This window comes from Gobio gobio (genome assembly GCF_949357685.1).
Source record: "Gobio gobio genome assembly, chromosome: 4".
In the NCBI taxonomy this organism is placed as follows: Eukaryota; Metazoa; Chordata; class Actinopteri; order Cypriniformes; family Gobionidae; genus Gobio; species Gobio gobio.
Window position 1 is genome coordinate 18,084,194 of NC_137100.1, and position 13,019 is coordinate 18,097,212.

Sequence of the window (13,019 nt, forward strand, 5' to 3'; positions counted from 1 at the left end):
TTTTTTACAGTGTATATAATGTGAGGATTAGTTCTAAGAAAATGAATGACAACTCAGTGACAAGGGGTTGAGAAGGCAAGGCAAGTTTTTTTTAAAGCTTGAAATACCATAACAGTAGTTGGCCATACTAGATAGCTTTGTGTGAGGAACAGACTGAAATTTTGATCATATTTTCACCGAAAATACTCCCTCTGCTGAAGATTACTTATTTTGGTCTGCACCCCACAAATACATCATATGGTTTAAGAAGACTTCCAGTATAGCTCACAAGTCTTATTAACTTACTTTTAAGCTGCTTTTGTTGTTTTGGAAATTGACAGATGTAGTGACTTTGAACTGTTGTTGTACGGAAAAGCCTTGGGATGGTTCAACCAAAAATGAAAATTGTGTCATTTACTCACTCAAGTTGTTCCAAACCTGTATAAATGTTTTTGTTCTGCTGAACACAAACAATATTTTTAAGAATGTTTGTAACCAAACAGTTGATGGACCCCATTGACTTCCATAATATTTTTTCCTCCATACTATGGAAGTCAATGGGGCCTGTCAACGGTTTGGTTACCCATATTCTTCCAAATATCATGTTTTGTATTCAGCAGAAGAAAGAAACTCAAACCACTTTAAAATAATTTGAGGGTGAGTAAATAATCACAATTCAAATTTTTGGGTTAAATATCCCTTTTAAGTATCTTACCAGGTTCTCCACCAGACAGGCCAGGTAGGAAACACGCAAGAGTAATTCACCCCAGGAGTCAAGAGCCAGAGTATAGCCACACTCTGCCGCCCACTGACCAGAAATCTCATGGACTTCAGAGTCAGCTGTGAAAGTGAAGACAATTACATCATTTCAATGACCAGATGCAGGGTGAATTGGGGTAATCTGGGACATTGGGAGTGGGACATTGAACAATGTCAGATAGTTCTAGACTCTGAGCCTGAGGTGTACATTTTTGCTCCATCATAAGCAAGTATACTCAACCTTAAGATCAAGTAGTAGTTGGTTTGTAGTGTGATTTGAGGTGTCATTTGTAGATCAACAGGTGTTGCGGTGACCTTATAATAAATTGCAAAGTGAAATTGTCAAAACTGTCCCGCATTACCTTAATTCACCCAAACAATATGCTTCCAACCAGGAACAATTAAGTGATGTATTCAGGTAGCTTTTTTGACAAGAAACAAAAACATCCAGTTAATTGAACGAGATGCTTAATAAAAAAAAATTAAATAAAACACACACACACACACACACACACACACACACAATACCTTGAACATCAAACCTAAATTTGTAGCCAAGGAAATTTGAGTTAATAGACAACCAGAAATGACGATCATGGCACTCTGCCCTGAACATACCTGAGAAATAAACACATGTATAACACCTTGTTGTCCATAGTCCAACTGTTTAAGAAAAGCATTAAATAAATAATTTGAACTTTTATGAATTATTTGCTTACCAATAGGTATGGAATCAGGAACAGAATTGGGACATAATCCCAACAAAAGAAACCTGAAAAAAAATAAAATCAAAAACTAAAAAAATATATATATATATGAACGATACTCACAAGTAACAACATCTTCGCAGTCGCTTTTAGGCGTGATTTTCATTATTGGGGGGAGGAAACTCACCATATCAAAGAAAAGTAACACATGACGATAAAGATAATTTCTACCAACTGTATACAGCTTTTGATTAAAGCAAAAAAGATTCTTCGAAAACAATTTTATACCGATTAACTCGAGTTTTTTTATCAATAGATCAGCGAACGCGTGGCGCTTCATTTTGACTGGTAAACGCACCTGTCAGATTGGCCTAGTTAATCAATTTGCATATCACGTGGTTATTTAAGCTGTGCTAAAAGAAATGTAAATGAATCGTATATTGTTTATTTTAAATGCAAAATATTAAATAGTGATTAATGTTGTTCAACTAAATCATGGCTACAACAAATTGAAACTGAACATAAACCCAGTGACGCAGAAATTAAGATATCTATCAATTACACGATTTGTAAAGAAACATCTCCAATGTAAATGTGAGACTTTCATTATCGACAACAAATATGTTTTACTGTATGACGCACCACAGATCACTAGTTTAAAAAATACTTTAACTATTGTTTTCCAAAATATTGTTAATTAGATGTTTAAAAGGTGACCAAAGATCTGTTATTACTTGAAAGTCAATCCACATACACTAAAAATCTTCTGCAATCACGTGACTGGGGAATATCCGGTGCAAACACATTATTATTTCCGTTATAATGGAAGCTGTTGTTGGTGAGGTTGTTACCCCAGAAGATCTGGAGGTAAATTGTGGTATTTTCATGTCTGTTTAAAATGATTTATTTTCTCTTTGTAAAACATAAAAGTGCGTGAAGCTTCCTCTCTGAAAAAAAAAGCGCTATAGCCCTATTCGGACGGGAATAGTTTAACATGGGGTAAAGTAATTATTACCAGAGTTTCGCGGCGATTTTAGTCCCGTCCGAGTGTGCCATTTCAGTAATCATTACGCACAATGTCAGTAAAGATTACGGCGACTTATACCTTCTGTAAAAAGGTCCGGAAAATTACCTCAGGTAATACTAATCCCGTGCGAATAGATAAAATACCGGACCTAACGTTAATGTTATAGATGCTGCGTTCCAATTCGCCTAACTTACTTATACAACGCCCTAAAAAATATGTACTCTTTTTGTGAAGAAAAAGCGTTAATTTAGTGAAAATAAACTAATTTACATACTAATTAGGCATTGAACAAACAGTATTGACAATTTACAGTACTCAAAAGTTAGACATAGTTGCAAATTACAGCAAAGAAGTCTCAGATCAAGAAGGGCAAGGACGTAAATAAGGAATTAAATAAATTTAATAATAATAAAATAATATAATAATTAAAGGAACAACATTTATGGAGGAAGTAAGTTCTTGCAAGGGGTAACGTTAGTAGTAAGGAGCTATATTGCACTTACACTATAGTAGCCTTTTCACTTGAAAGGGGATAATTTTGAGTATGAATAGCAAAATCAAGTGCTCGTTTATCTGTCGCTGGACTTCTGTCGCTGAATTCTCATCATATTAATGTATAATGATGCATTTAAAAGTTAATGGCCAAACGGATCTTTATAAAAGTCCATATTGTTATCGCAGATGAAATATAACACGGATAAAATTAAATAAATATTTGTATAAGGTTAAACTGATTATTAGTCACTCAAACCTTTATCTAAACCTCTCATGGTCGGTCGCGCATATCCACCATGTTTTGTAGTTTTTTAACACTTTTTACTCGTGTTTGTAGTTTTGACCCGAATCCTCCTCCAAAGAGCAATGGATTGTGGGCAATATTAGAGGGTATGCAGTGCACGTGATGTCACCATCGGCCGGAGTGACTGCAGTTACGCCCAACTAGTGGCAAAAAAACTAGTGTGTTCGACATCGGCTGCGGCTAGATGCAACCGATCGGCGAGAGTAACTGCGTGCAGGTGGGGAGGAGCTGCAAATGGAGACGTGAAGTCGGACACTTTCTGCGTCCCGCTGTGGCACTCATACTGTGGCACTCATGCTGCGTTCCATTATGGTCAACGATCCGACTCGGCCCTCGGATATGACGTCACTTCCACACTTCAAGCGTTCTGGTATGTTTTGCGCGTCCGAGTCGGAGAAAAACATGGACGGCGCCTCGTCATGCAGTGCGCGCTCCACACTCCGCACACACACTTGGTTATGCGCCTAATAATAGCTAACAATAATCTAGGTTAACTTTATCAAATCAAATCATGCATTTTCTAACGTTACCTACCGCGAGTCAGCGCTGCGCCAGTTTGAAAAAGGCGGGTACAGGACCCTTTTTAATGAACGTTTGTTATAGGTCTACTAGGCATAGAGATATCTGAACATCTTTGCCAAATGAACATTTAAACAACTAAATTGGTCCAAAAACAATGAAAACAATTCATAATTACAAGTCACACAGGTCGCAGCCATCTTGTATTCCGATTCGGAATTCTTGCTCGGTGTCCTCACGGTTGTCCAAACTTCCGAGCGGCAAAATCCGAGGAAAGGGGGCGTGTTGGTGCGTGTTGCTAGGTAACGTCTGTCTTCCTAGTCGGAGCTCCGACACGGATAAATAATAGAACGCAGCATCACACTGTTTGCATACTTTATCACAGCTGAAGTGAAATAAATGTAATATTTGGCAATACACAGATGTTTCAGAGACATTATTGTCATGTAATAAGTAATGCACTGCTTAATACAGCGTGTGTTTGTACAAGAATAAAGTTCAACATATAAGCCTACACTATCAATGAAGTGGGGTCTACTTTTTTTAATCAGTTTTATTTTGATAAACATGACAATATAACATTGCGACTACATGAAAGGAGGTTTTACTGTTACAAAAAACAGATTTGTGAGCATTAGTGGAACTGAAGGTTTTAGAATAAACACGAAACACACGTGATCGCTGTCATGCGGTGAATCTGGCCAATCGTGGAACAGCTGTGTCATCAGAGTCCATGCAGTCTGGTGCAGCCACTCTAGAGAAACTGCACCGGCTGTATTAGCCAACTGCTCTCGAATCGCTCTTGCGGTACTTTGATGCCATACAAGTCGGACAAAATTTCTAACCGGCGAGCACTGCTTCAAGTCAGCTGCCGATCGGTCTCAAGGGGGTAATCCAGCACCCGGAAAGCTTACCTTCCATAGGGGCAGCCTTTGCTAACCAAGCCATCACCTGCTATTAGCATTCCATTGACTCACATTAATTTTGCCGTCACTTTGACAGCGAATAACTTTACATCTGAGGCGTTTAAAGACTCCATTTGTCCAATGTTTATTTCTAAAGAAACACGACAATGTATAAAAGGCTCCATTACCTTGTATCTTACACTATCGCCCCATAGAAGCCGTTTTTGTAAAAATAGGCTAACGATTGCGTCATAACCACGCAACTCTTTTATTGTCTATGAGGCAATTTATTAAAATAAATAAATACTATGAAAAATGACAAAATAATGAATCAGAATACTTACCAAAAGTTTCTCCTGCTCATGCTCTCCGTTTCTGCAAGATTCGGTGATTCAGATTTCACTTTGCACAACTACTAGAAGACTTAAAACTGTCAGCAGGTTGCTCACGTCACATTTACGTCGTCAAGCTCAGTCTGAGGCTGCGTAGTACGTCAGGAAGTGAGTGCTTCTAATTGACTTCACTGTCCTCCGTGGAAGTCTATGGGGTCGCTGTGTCCATTTCTTTTACTGTCTATGCTCGGTCTGCACATCGCTGTATCAAGTCGAACAAGCCTTAGATCAGTGGGCGAGGCCATAAACAGAAGGCGTTTTTCACTGCGTTACCTGATTTGCCCACGTCACAGTGTGGGTAGGGTTTAGGGGTGGGGTCGGGTCGGGTCAGGTCAGTTGAAGGGGATCATTTTCAATGCATTGTTTATAAACACCCATCAGTTTGAAAACGCCCACAAATTTAGAAATGCCCACTTTTGCTCCACAGAGACCTCATATTCAAAAAACTGAGTGGCAGCATTGGTATCAGCGTGAATGACGCGGAAAACACAGCTAAAACGGGAAAGAGCTTTGAGATTGACTGTGCAAATAGATTTGACAAGAAATCTGAGGTATATTTTTACAGACTGCTGAAAGCTACAGAAAAGAGAAGTAAATGGATCAGTGCAATTCACAGAAACAACGTGACTCCATGCAGCGAAACATGGATTTACAGTTATCATTATGCGTCAATATGTTGAATTTTGGGGTAAAATCATACAGGGCTCTACGCTAACATTTTTCTTGAGGAGCACTTGTGCTCCTAATTAAAAAAAATTAGGAGCACAGTCAAAAATTTAGGAGCACTTTCTGATCAATAACAAGCATTCCAATTATAACTTTCCCATTACAGGATGATCTTTGTCCCTTTAAATTAATGTCCAGGGGCATTTTTACCATTATAAGAGCAATGTTTTCTAATCTTATTAAATGTATGCATCATCTTTTGTCAATTTCATAAATTAAAATAGAAAAGTTGTTTTTAAAATGTTAATTTAAACAATAAATTCAGTTAGAGCAATAAGACACAATCAGACTGTAACCAATCTAATTAAATCAGCATCAAAAGATCAATCTTTACACTGTAGAAGTGGCACAGCAGCTCTATTGGAAGTGCTGTTTAGACACATTTACATAGATTTAATGCAGCTCATGGGTAAATAATGTTGTATGAATGTTTTAAATATAAGTTTTTGAATTTATAAATAGGCTATGTACAAGTTAAACTTAAACTTAGTTAAAAGATTATATTTTAAATAAAACGTCCATGCAAAGTATAAATATGAAAATAAAACAGCCAGTAGGTGGCGTCAAGTCTATGTGCGAGTCGTTCATTAAATCGTTCAAACGCGGATTCATTCGACCGAAACGCTTGGAGATGCGCAACAGTTCTGATGTAGTTTTGATTTTCACGAAATAAACAGTATTGTGGCTAAAACGTTGTTACTTAATATCAACTTGTCTATTGGACTTTTTTTACAAGATCAGTATCACATTTGCAATCATTTCAATACTCTGTCCGTGACTTTAGGCGCTCTGGGAGAGGGGGTAAAATCTTTGCGTGGCAGGGGGAGCTGCCACAAAAACCTGCCAGTGCTGAAGGCAGCCGTCACAAAACCCGTCACTGTTCAAGGCAGCTCCTCTAAAACCTGCCAGTGCTGGAGGCAGCTGCCAATCCAGTAGATGCGTGTGAACGAGGACAACGCTGTTCTTTTTTTCACAATATGTAATTCCGCCGTTTTTACACAAACTACAGTACGCGAGAGACACTACGGTACGCACAATGGGTCAATATTCACCACTTACCAAACGCTTTTCGCCTGCCTCAAGATCTCTCACTGTTTTAAAGCTGCCAGACACACAGACTGAAGCACGAAAGCAACAGACAGTGCTATCATGTTCTTATTTTACTTATTTGCGACCTTACCATGTATTTTAATCCACTCATTTGTCTGTAATGGAGCGCGCGTCCCGTCACCTAAGCGTCCGTCAGTTTAACGTCACGCCTGCCTCGAGATCAACAGACAGTGCAGTCATGACCTTATTTACCACTTTAATTCATATTTTATTCCTTTATTTGTGTTTGTGTGGAACGCGCGTCCTAAGCGTCGTGCCAGCCACAACGTAGCGTCTCACCTGCCTCAAGATCTCTCAGTGTTTTACAGCTGCTTAGACCCAGATTGATACAGGAGATCAACAGACAGTACAATCATGACCTTATTTACCACTTTAATTAATATTTTATTCCTTTATTTAATTCCTTTACTTAATGTAGCGCTGCGAACCAAACTGGAATTGAATAGTCAGAATATAAACACTTATAGGGCTCGGGCGCTGCGTTGCATTCTGGGACGTGGCGGCCATGTTGATGGCCTCGCGAATGTAAACATACAGCAAATCGAACGAGGAGAAGCAGAGTTGGGAGAAAGAAAAACTATGTTAAAATCCCGAAAAGGATGTGGAATTTACCGGGATACGTTAAATAGGGAAGCCAGGGACCGGTATATGGACAAAATTGGAACTATTAACGGTTTGGATTCATATGAAATTTGCAGTTCACAAATGGATGGGTTCAGGAGCTGCAGACCATGAAGCCTATGTAACGTTAACCTTTTACCTTGAAGCATTCTGCACCGTTCTGTGTTCTCGGGTTGCACTACTTGCAAATAAACACTGAAAAATATCGGATTGTGTGACACTTCTTGCTTTTGCACATTATACGGTTATTGCGATTGTGTGACACTTCTTGCTTTTGCACATTATATTGATTTAAGTATATTTATTTTGAAGATTGTGGGTATGGATGCAACAGACACTTATGGCTGTATTTAATGCACATTTATTTTATTTCAACGCTAGGGCTCATGTTTGTCAGAGCACAACATACATACACAATCTTATAGAAGAATGTCATGTCTTCGTCCTTGCTTGGCAACACCATGTGAATCGGTACTTTATCTGACAAAATAGTGTACTTGTTACAATCACCCTTTCCACGTGAATTCGGAGGTGGGCATTTTTTCTTGTGCTCCCCACATCTCTTGCATCCAGCTGACAGCGTTCTTTTGTGAAAGCAGGGATCTTTACCTCGGCACACATAAGTCCCACACTGTCCTTTATGTCAAAGCCGCGATCAGCCAACACCATATCCCCAGGTAACAGTTTGTCTTACAAACGCGATCCAAGCGAGCCGACGACTCAGTTAATCCATTTTCGAACTTTTTCCCATGGCGATTATGTGATCTAGTGTTACACCCCACAATGCAGCAACGGTTTACCATGGTTTCCAATAATAACGCCAAATTAAGACACACGACTGAGAGGGAGCACGTCTATAAACAGTGCGCAGTAGTCCGAGTAGCAGCAAATGAGGCCATCAACATGGCCGCCACGCAAAGTAATGACGTCATACGCCCGAGCCCTATTGTATGTGTACCGTAGTGATTCAGGGTAAGATAAAAACACGGTTTGGAAAATTGATTCATGATGTACTCACTCATATGCATCTAGTCATTTTTAAACGCAATAAATGTTATGGACTACAGCTGATAAAGATTAAATCAAGAACTCATACAGGAGCGTTTTTAAATGATTTTTTCCTAATTCATTTTTGGTGGCATTTTTGCCCCAAGCCCCTGTTAATTTCCGACCTTGTTTATGATAATCCAAATGTGGTATTTCTAGTTAATTTTGGCTGCAAAGAAACATCAGCGCGAGGCGTCTGGTAAGTGCATGGCCGCGTCACACCCGTTTCACCCATAGACCGTGGTTTCAATCGGTGAAGTGTTATTCCTTCGCACACGTTTTTTGCACATGCTCTGCTGACAGAAGGCATGAAAAGCAGTTGATTGCAGCACGAAACATAACAGTTGCTCAATCAGTCAGTGTTTAGTTTTTATTCCGATTTTATTATACATCTATTCATGAGAATCGATCGGGTCACTCGCACCAGTGCGCCTAAATATATTTTCGCAGTCGCACGCATTAATTTTCAGGCGCAAATGCGCCCAAAATGGTCGCTATGTAGAGCCCTGTCATACCCTATATATTGTATTGTCATATATTGAATTGACAACAAATCAGTTAAAGCTGCAGTGTGTAGTATTTATGAGGATCTATTGACAGAAATGTAATATAATATACATAAATATGTTTTCAGTGGTGTATAAAGACCATACATAATGAACCATTATGTTTTTATTATCTACATACACCACGGGTCACCTTACAGTGAATTCACCATTTTGTGCCGTCATACAGTAGCCCTAACTGGACAAACTGTTCTACAGAGCGCTAGCTACTCTCTGCTGTTTCAGACGACAACATCTTTGTCCTGTGTCAGCCACTGTTGCTTCTCTATATGCTTCGAAAGGGAGGGGTGAGCGGTTCTAAATCGCAACCTTACCGCTAGATGCTGCTTAAATTTACACAGTGCACCTTTAAATATTTACCATCTTATATTCTGCATTATTGGATGTTTTTAAATAAGCACTGACAAAAACGATACAAGTTTTAGGGCTGGAAAGGATGCACAAACCAGAAATGAGAAACTTCCCTCATTTCATACTTATTCTAATCTCAAATACTATAGGATGGATAGTATGGACATTGGGACGCAGGGTATGGGGTGGGGTATGTGATATCAGGAAGCAACGTAATGCGCAAATGACAACAGGGAGATGACGGCAGTGCGTAAATCGAGTTACCCATCCCACTTCTGCTAGTTTTACAAAATATTCTGTCTAGGGATGCACGATATATCGGCAACATATCGTTATCGGCCGATAAATGATTATTTTTGATGTTATCGTTATCGGTCCAATAAGAAAATTGGATATAGTCAAGCCGATAGATAATGTATTATTTCCTTCAGCTGAGACGGACGCGCTGTCCACCATGATGGGTTTGAATTGCTCTAAATATGTTTGGAATCACTTCGAAAAGGAAAATACAGTTATGTGCAACATGTGCAGCGCAAGTCTTCTATAATCTACATAAAATGATAATGAGAATAGAATAGGCTGTAAAAGAGCGTTGTGTTTCAGCGCGTTTGTTGGGGGAAGAGCGCGCCCACGGAGTTACACCTTCATGACGAGCACAGTCAAGTTCGCTTGTGCATTCACAGCCTTTTGTGCCATTGTAAGTTGTAATATTATATTTATTATTATTCTGTGTATGTAATATCATATAGGATGCGTTTGGTTGAGTTAATATACGATGCAGTAAAGCACTTCATTGTAGGCCTACCGGTCTTTAGCTTCCGCGCGCGCCCACGGAGTTACACCTTCATGACGAGCACAGTCAAGTTCGCTTGTGCATTCACAGCCTTTTGTGCCATTGTAAGTTGTAATATTATATTTATTATTATTCTGTGTATGTAATATCATATAGGATGCGTTTGGTTGAGTTAATATACGATGCAGTAAAGCACTTCATTGTAGGCCTACCGGTCTTTAGCTTCAGCGCGCGCCCACGGAGTTACACCTTCATGACGAGCACAGTCAAGTTTGCTTGTGCATTCACAGCCTTTTGTGCCATTGTAAGTTGTAATATTATATTTATTATTTTGTGTATATAATCCCATATAGGATGCGTTTGGTTGAGTTAATTAACGATGCAGTAAAGCACTTCATTGTACCGGCGCGCGCATTTCAAACAAAAATGCACAGCATTAATAACTACTGGGACTGTCTTATACATAACACTGCAATGAGAATATTTCTGTTATAAAACGTAGTGAATTCTCTGGGTTTAGTTGTTTTTCAGCGCGCTGTTGTGGGAAGCGTCAACAACGCATTCTGACCAGCACAGTCAAGTTCGCTTGTGCATTCGCGTCATTTTAAGCATATGTAAGTCGTAATATTACGTTTTTGTAGTATAAACATCTGATTAAAGTCATATAGGATGTGTTTCGTTAAGTCAATAACCCGCAGTGCTTCACTGTACCGGTGATCATCTTAAGTTTCAGCACGCTCTCAAACAGGGGAAGAGCATCCACAGGAGTTATAACCCTTCACCTATGCGTGATTTTGTGCTAATATAAGTTGTAATATTATATTTATTTTGTATAAATATCTGATTGTTCTCATATATGATGCGTTTAGTTGTTAATTAAACTTCTAAGCGCTTCAGTTTATGGTTGTTCGTTCATTTTCTCCAGCTTCAGCGCGCTCTCAAACAGCAACATTATTCCTAATAGACTAGACTAATATTACAGATGTTTACTATTACTGTAATATTAAACAATTTTTTTTTTTCAAAAACACAGAAGCATTATTTTTTATAATTAGCACTTTTATTGTTCTCGTATCATTTCCATCAACAATATGGTTTGATTAGAACCATTTCTTTATCGTTTGTGCGGAGGTTATTTCATGCACTTGCATTCTGATTATTTATTATGCAGCCTAAGTAATGCTGTTCAATTACTTGTTTGCATTATTTAGGTATATTATTTTTATTTTTTAGACAATATAATTTTTGGTAACATTTTACAAATAAGGTCTCATTTTATTAATGCACCTTTGTTTCTTTTAGTAATAAAATGTTTGTGTTTTGTAACAGTCCATTCACAGTTCATACCTAATGTTAAAAGACACAACTTTGGGTCTGAATATGTTGAGATTAACATGAACTAAAATTAATAAATCCTGTTGAAGTATTGTTCATTCATTGTTGGTTAACTAATACTAACAAAAATTAAACCTTATTGTAAAGTGTTAAAAAAAAAATTGGCCATAGGAGTGTAAAATTAATTTGAAAAGGTAAGGAATCTCACACTGGTTCAAATAGGCTACTGTAGTGTATAGGTTTGATTTATGTTGAAGTGTTTGGGACATGGCTTTTAATGGTGAGCCTTTTGTTTTTGTAATCAGGCTCTCAGAGTTTATTAAAATTTGTATTTAGATTTATCGGCCAATATATCGGTTATCGGCTTTCAAATATTAAGAATTATCGGTTATCGGTATCGGCCAAAATGTTCATATCGGTGCATCCCTAATTCTGTCATTAATTACTCACCCTCATGTTGTTCCAAGACCTTCAATCATCTTCGGAAAACAAATTAAGAAATTTTTGATGAAATCAGAGAGCTTTCTGTCCCTCCATAGACAGCAACGTAATTGCCACTTTCAAGGCCCAGAAAGGTAGTTAAAGACATTGTTAAAATGGTCCATGTGACTACAGAGGTTCAACCTTAAGGCCGCGTGTCCACCAAAGTGTTTTTAGCCAGCTGAAAACGCTAGGCGTTCTGCTGAAAACGTCTCGCTGTGGGCGCTTGAGAGCGTTTTGGCAACGCAGCGTTTTTTTCAATTGAGACTCTTTGCTTGTTATGATTCGGAATATCCACGGAAGTGTTACTAGTATATCATTTCACAGGTAGTTTGTTTCTGTATTGATTCTATATAAGAATGCGGATACAAAGTAAAGTATTTGCTCTGGCTCTTGTTTTAAATTATTTTGTTCCGTTATTATACTGCTTGTTTTCATCTGTTGCCGTTGTACACGCAGAATGTGGCGGTTGGTTGGTGTTGTATTTGGCCCGCCCCTCCTCCACTCTGATTGGACAGCTGGGTGAAGTGTGACAGTGATGAGCGCTGCGTTCTGCTCAAAGTTGAACATTCTTCAACTCTGAGCTCGGCGACCATTAAAAAACGCTGAGCGCTCAGCGCTTGAGCGTGAAATACTCGCTCAGCGCCTCGTTACGTTCATGGCGTTCTAAAAACGCGGCGCTCCCATTGAAAACAATTGAATACGCCAGCCAGCTGTGTGAAAAAACGCTTTGTTTTTTTTGGGCCTAAAAGTGCTGTTTGTAAGTTTTTCACTTTACTAAAGCATAAAAGATACCATAATATGCTTGCTGATATGTAGGAAACATGCTAAAGTCACCTACTTGTTTCTCAGAAAAACAATGCTAGAGCCAGTTATTTTACTTTGAAATGTGTGTTCCGTGTC

General features: G+C 38.6%; 1 protein-coding gene across 1 annotated transcript in view; it reads left to right on the forward strand.

The window, feature by feature from the left end:
• Positions 1-2,247: 2,247 nt before the first annotated feature.
• LOC307125007 (mitochondrial fission 1 protein-like) overlaps positions 2,248-13,019 on the forward strand; it is a 29,395-nt gene continuing 18,623 nt past the window's right edge. The window contains exon 1 of the mRNA XM_079814571.1: positions 2,248-2,312. Coding sequence (XP_079670697.1) covers positions 2,268-2,312 — 45 coding nt within the window. The 5' untranslated portion in view covers positions 2,248-2,267. The remainder of the gene's footprint in view (positions 2,313-13,019) is intronic.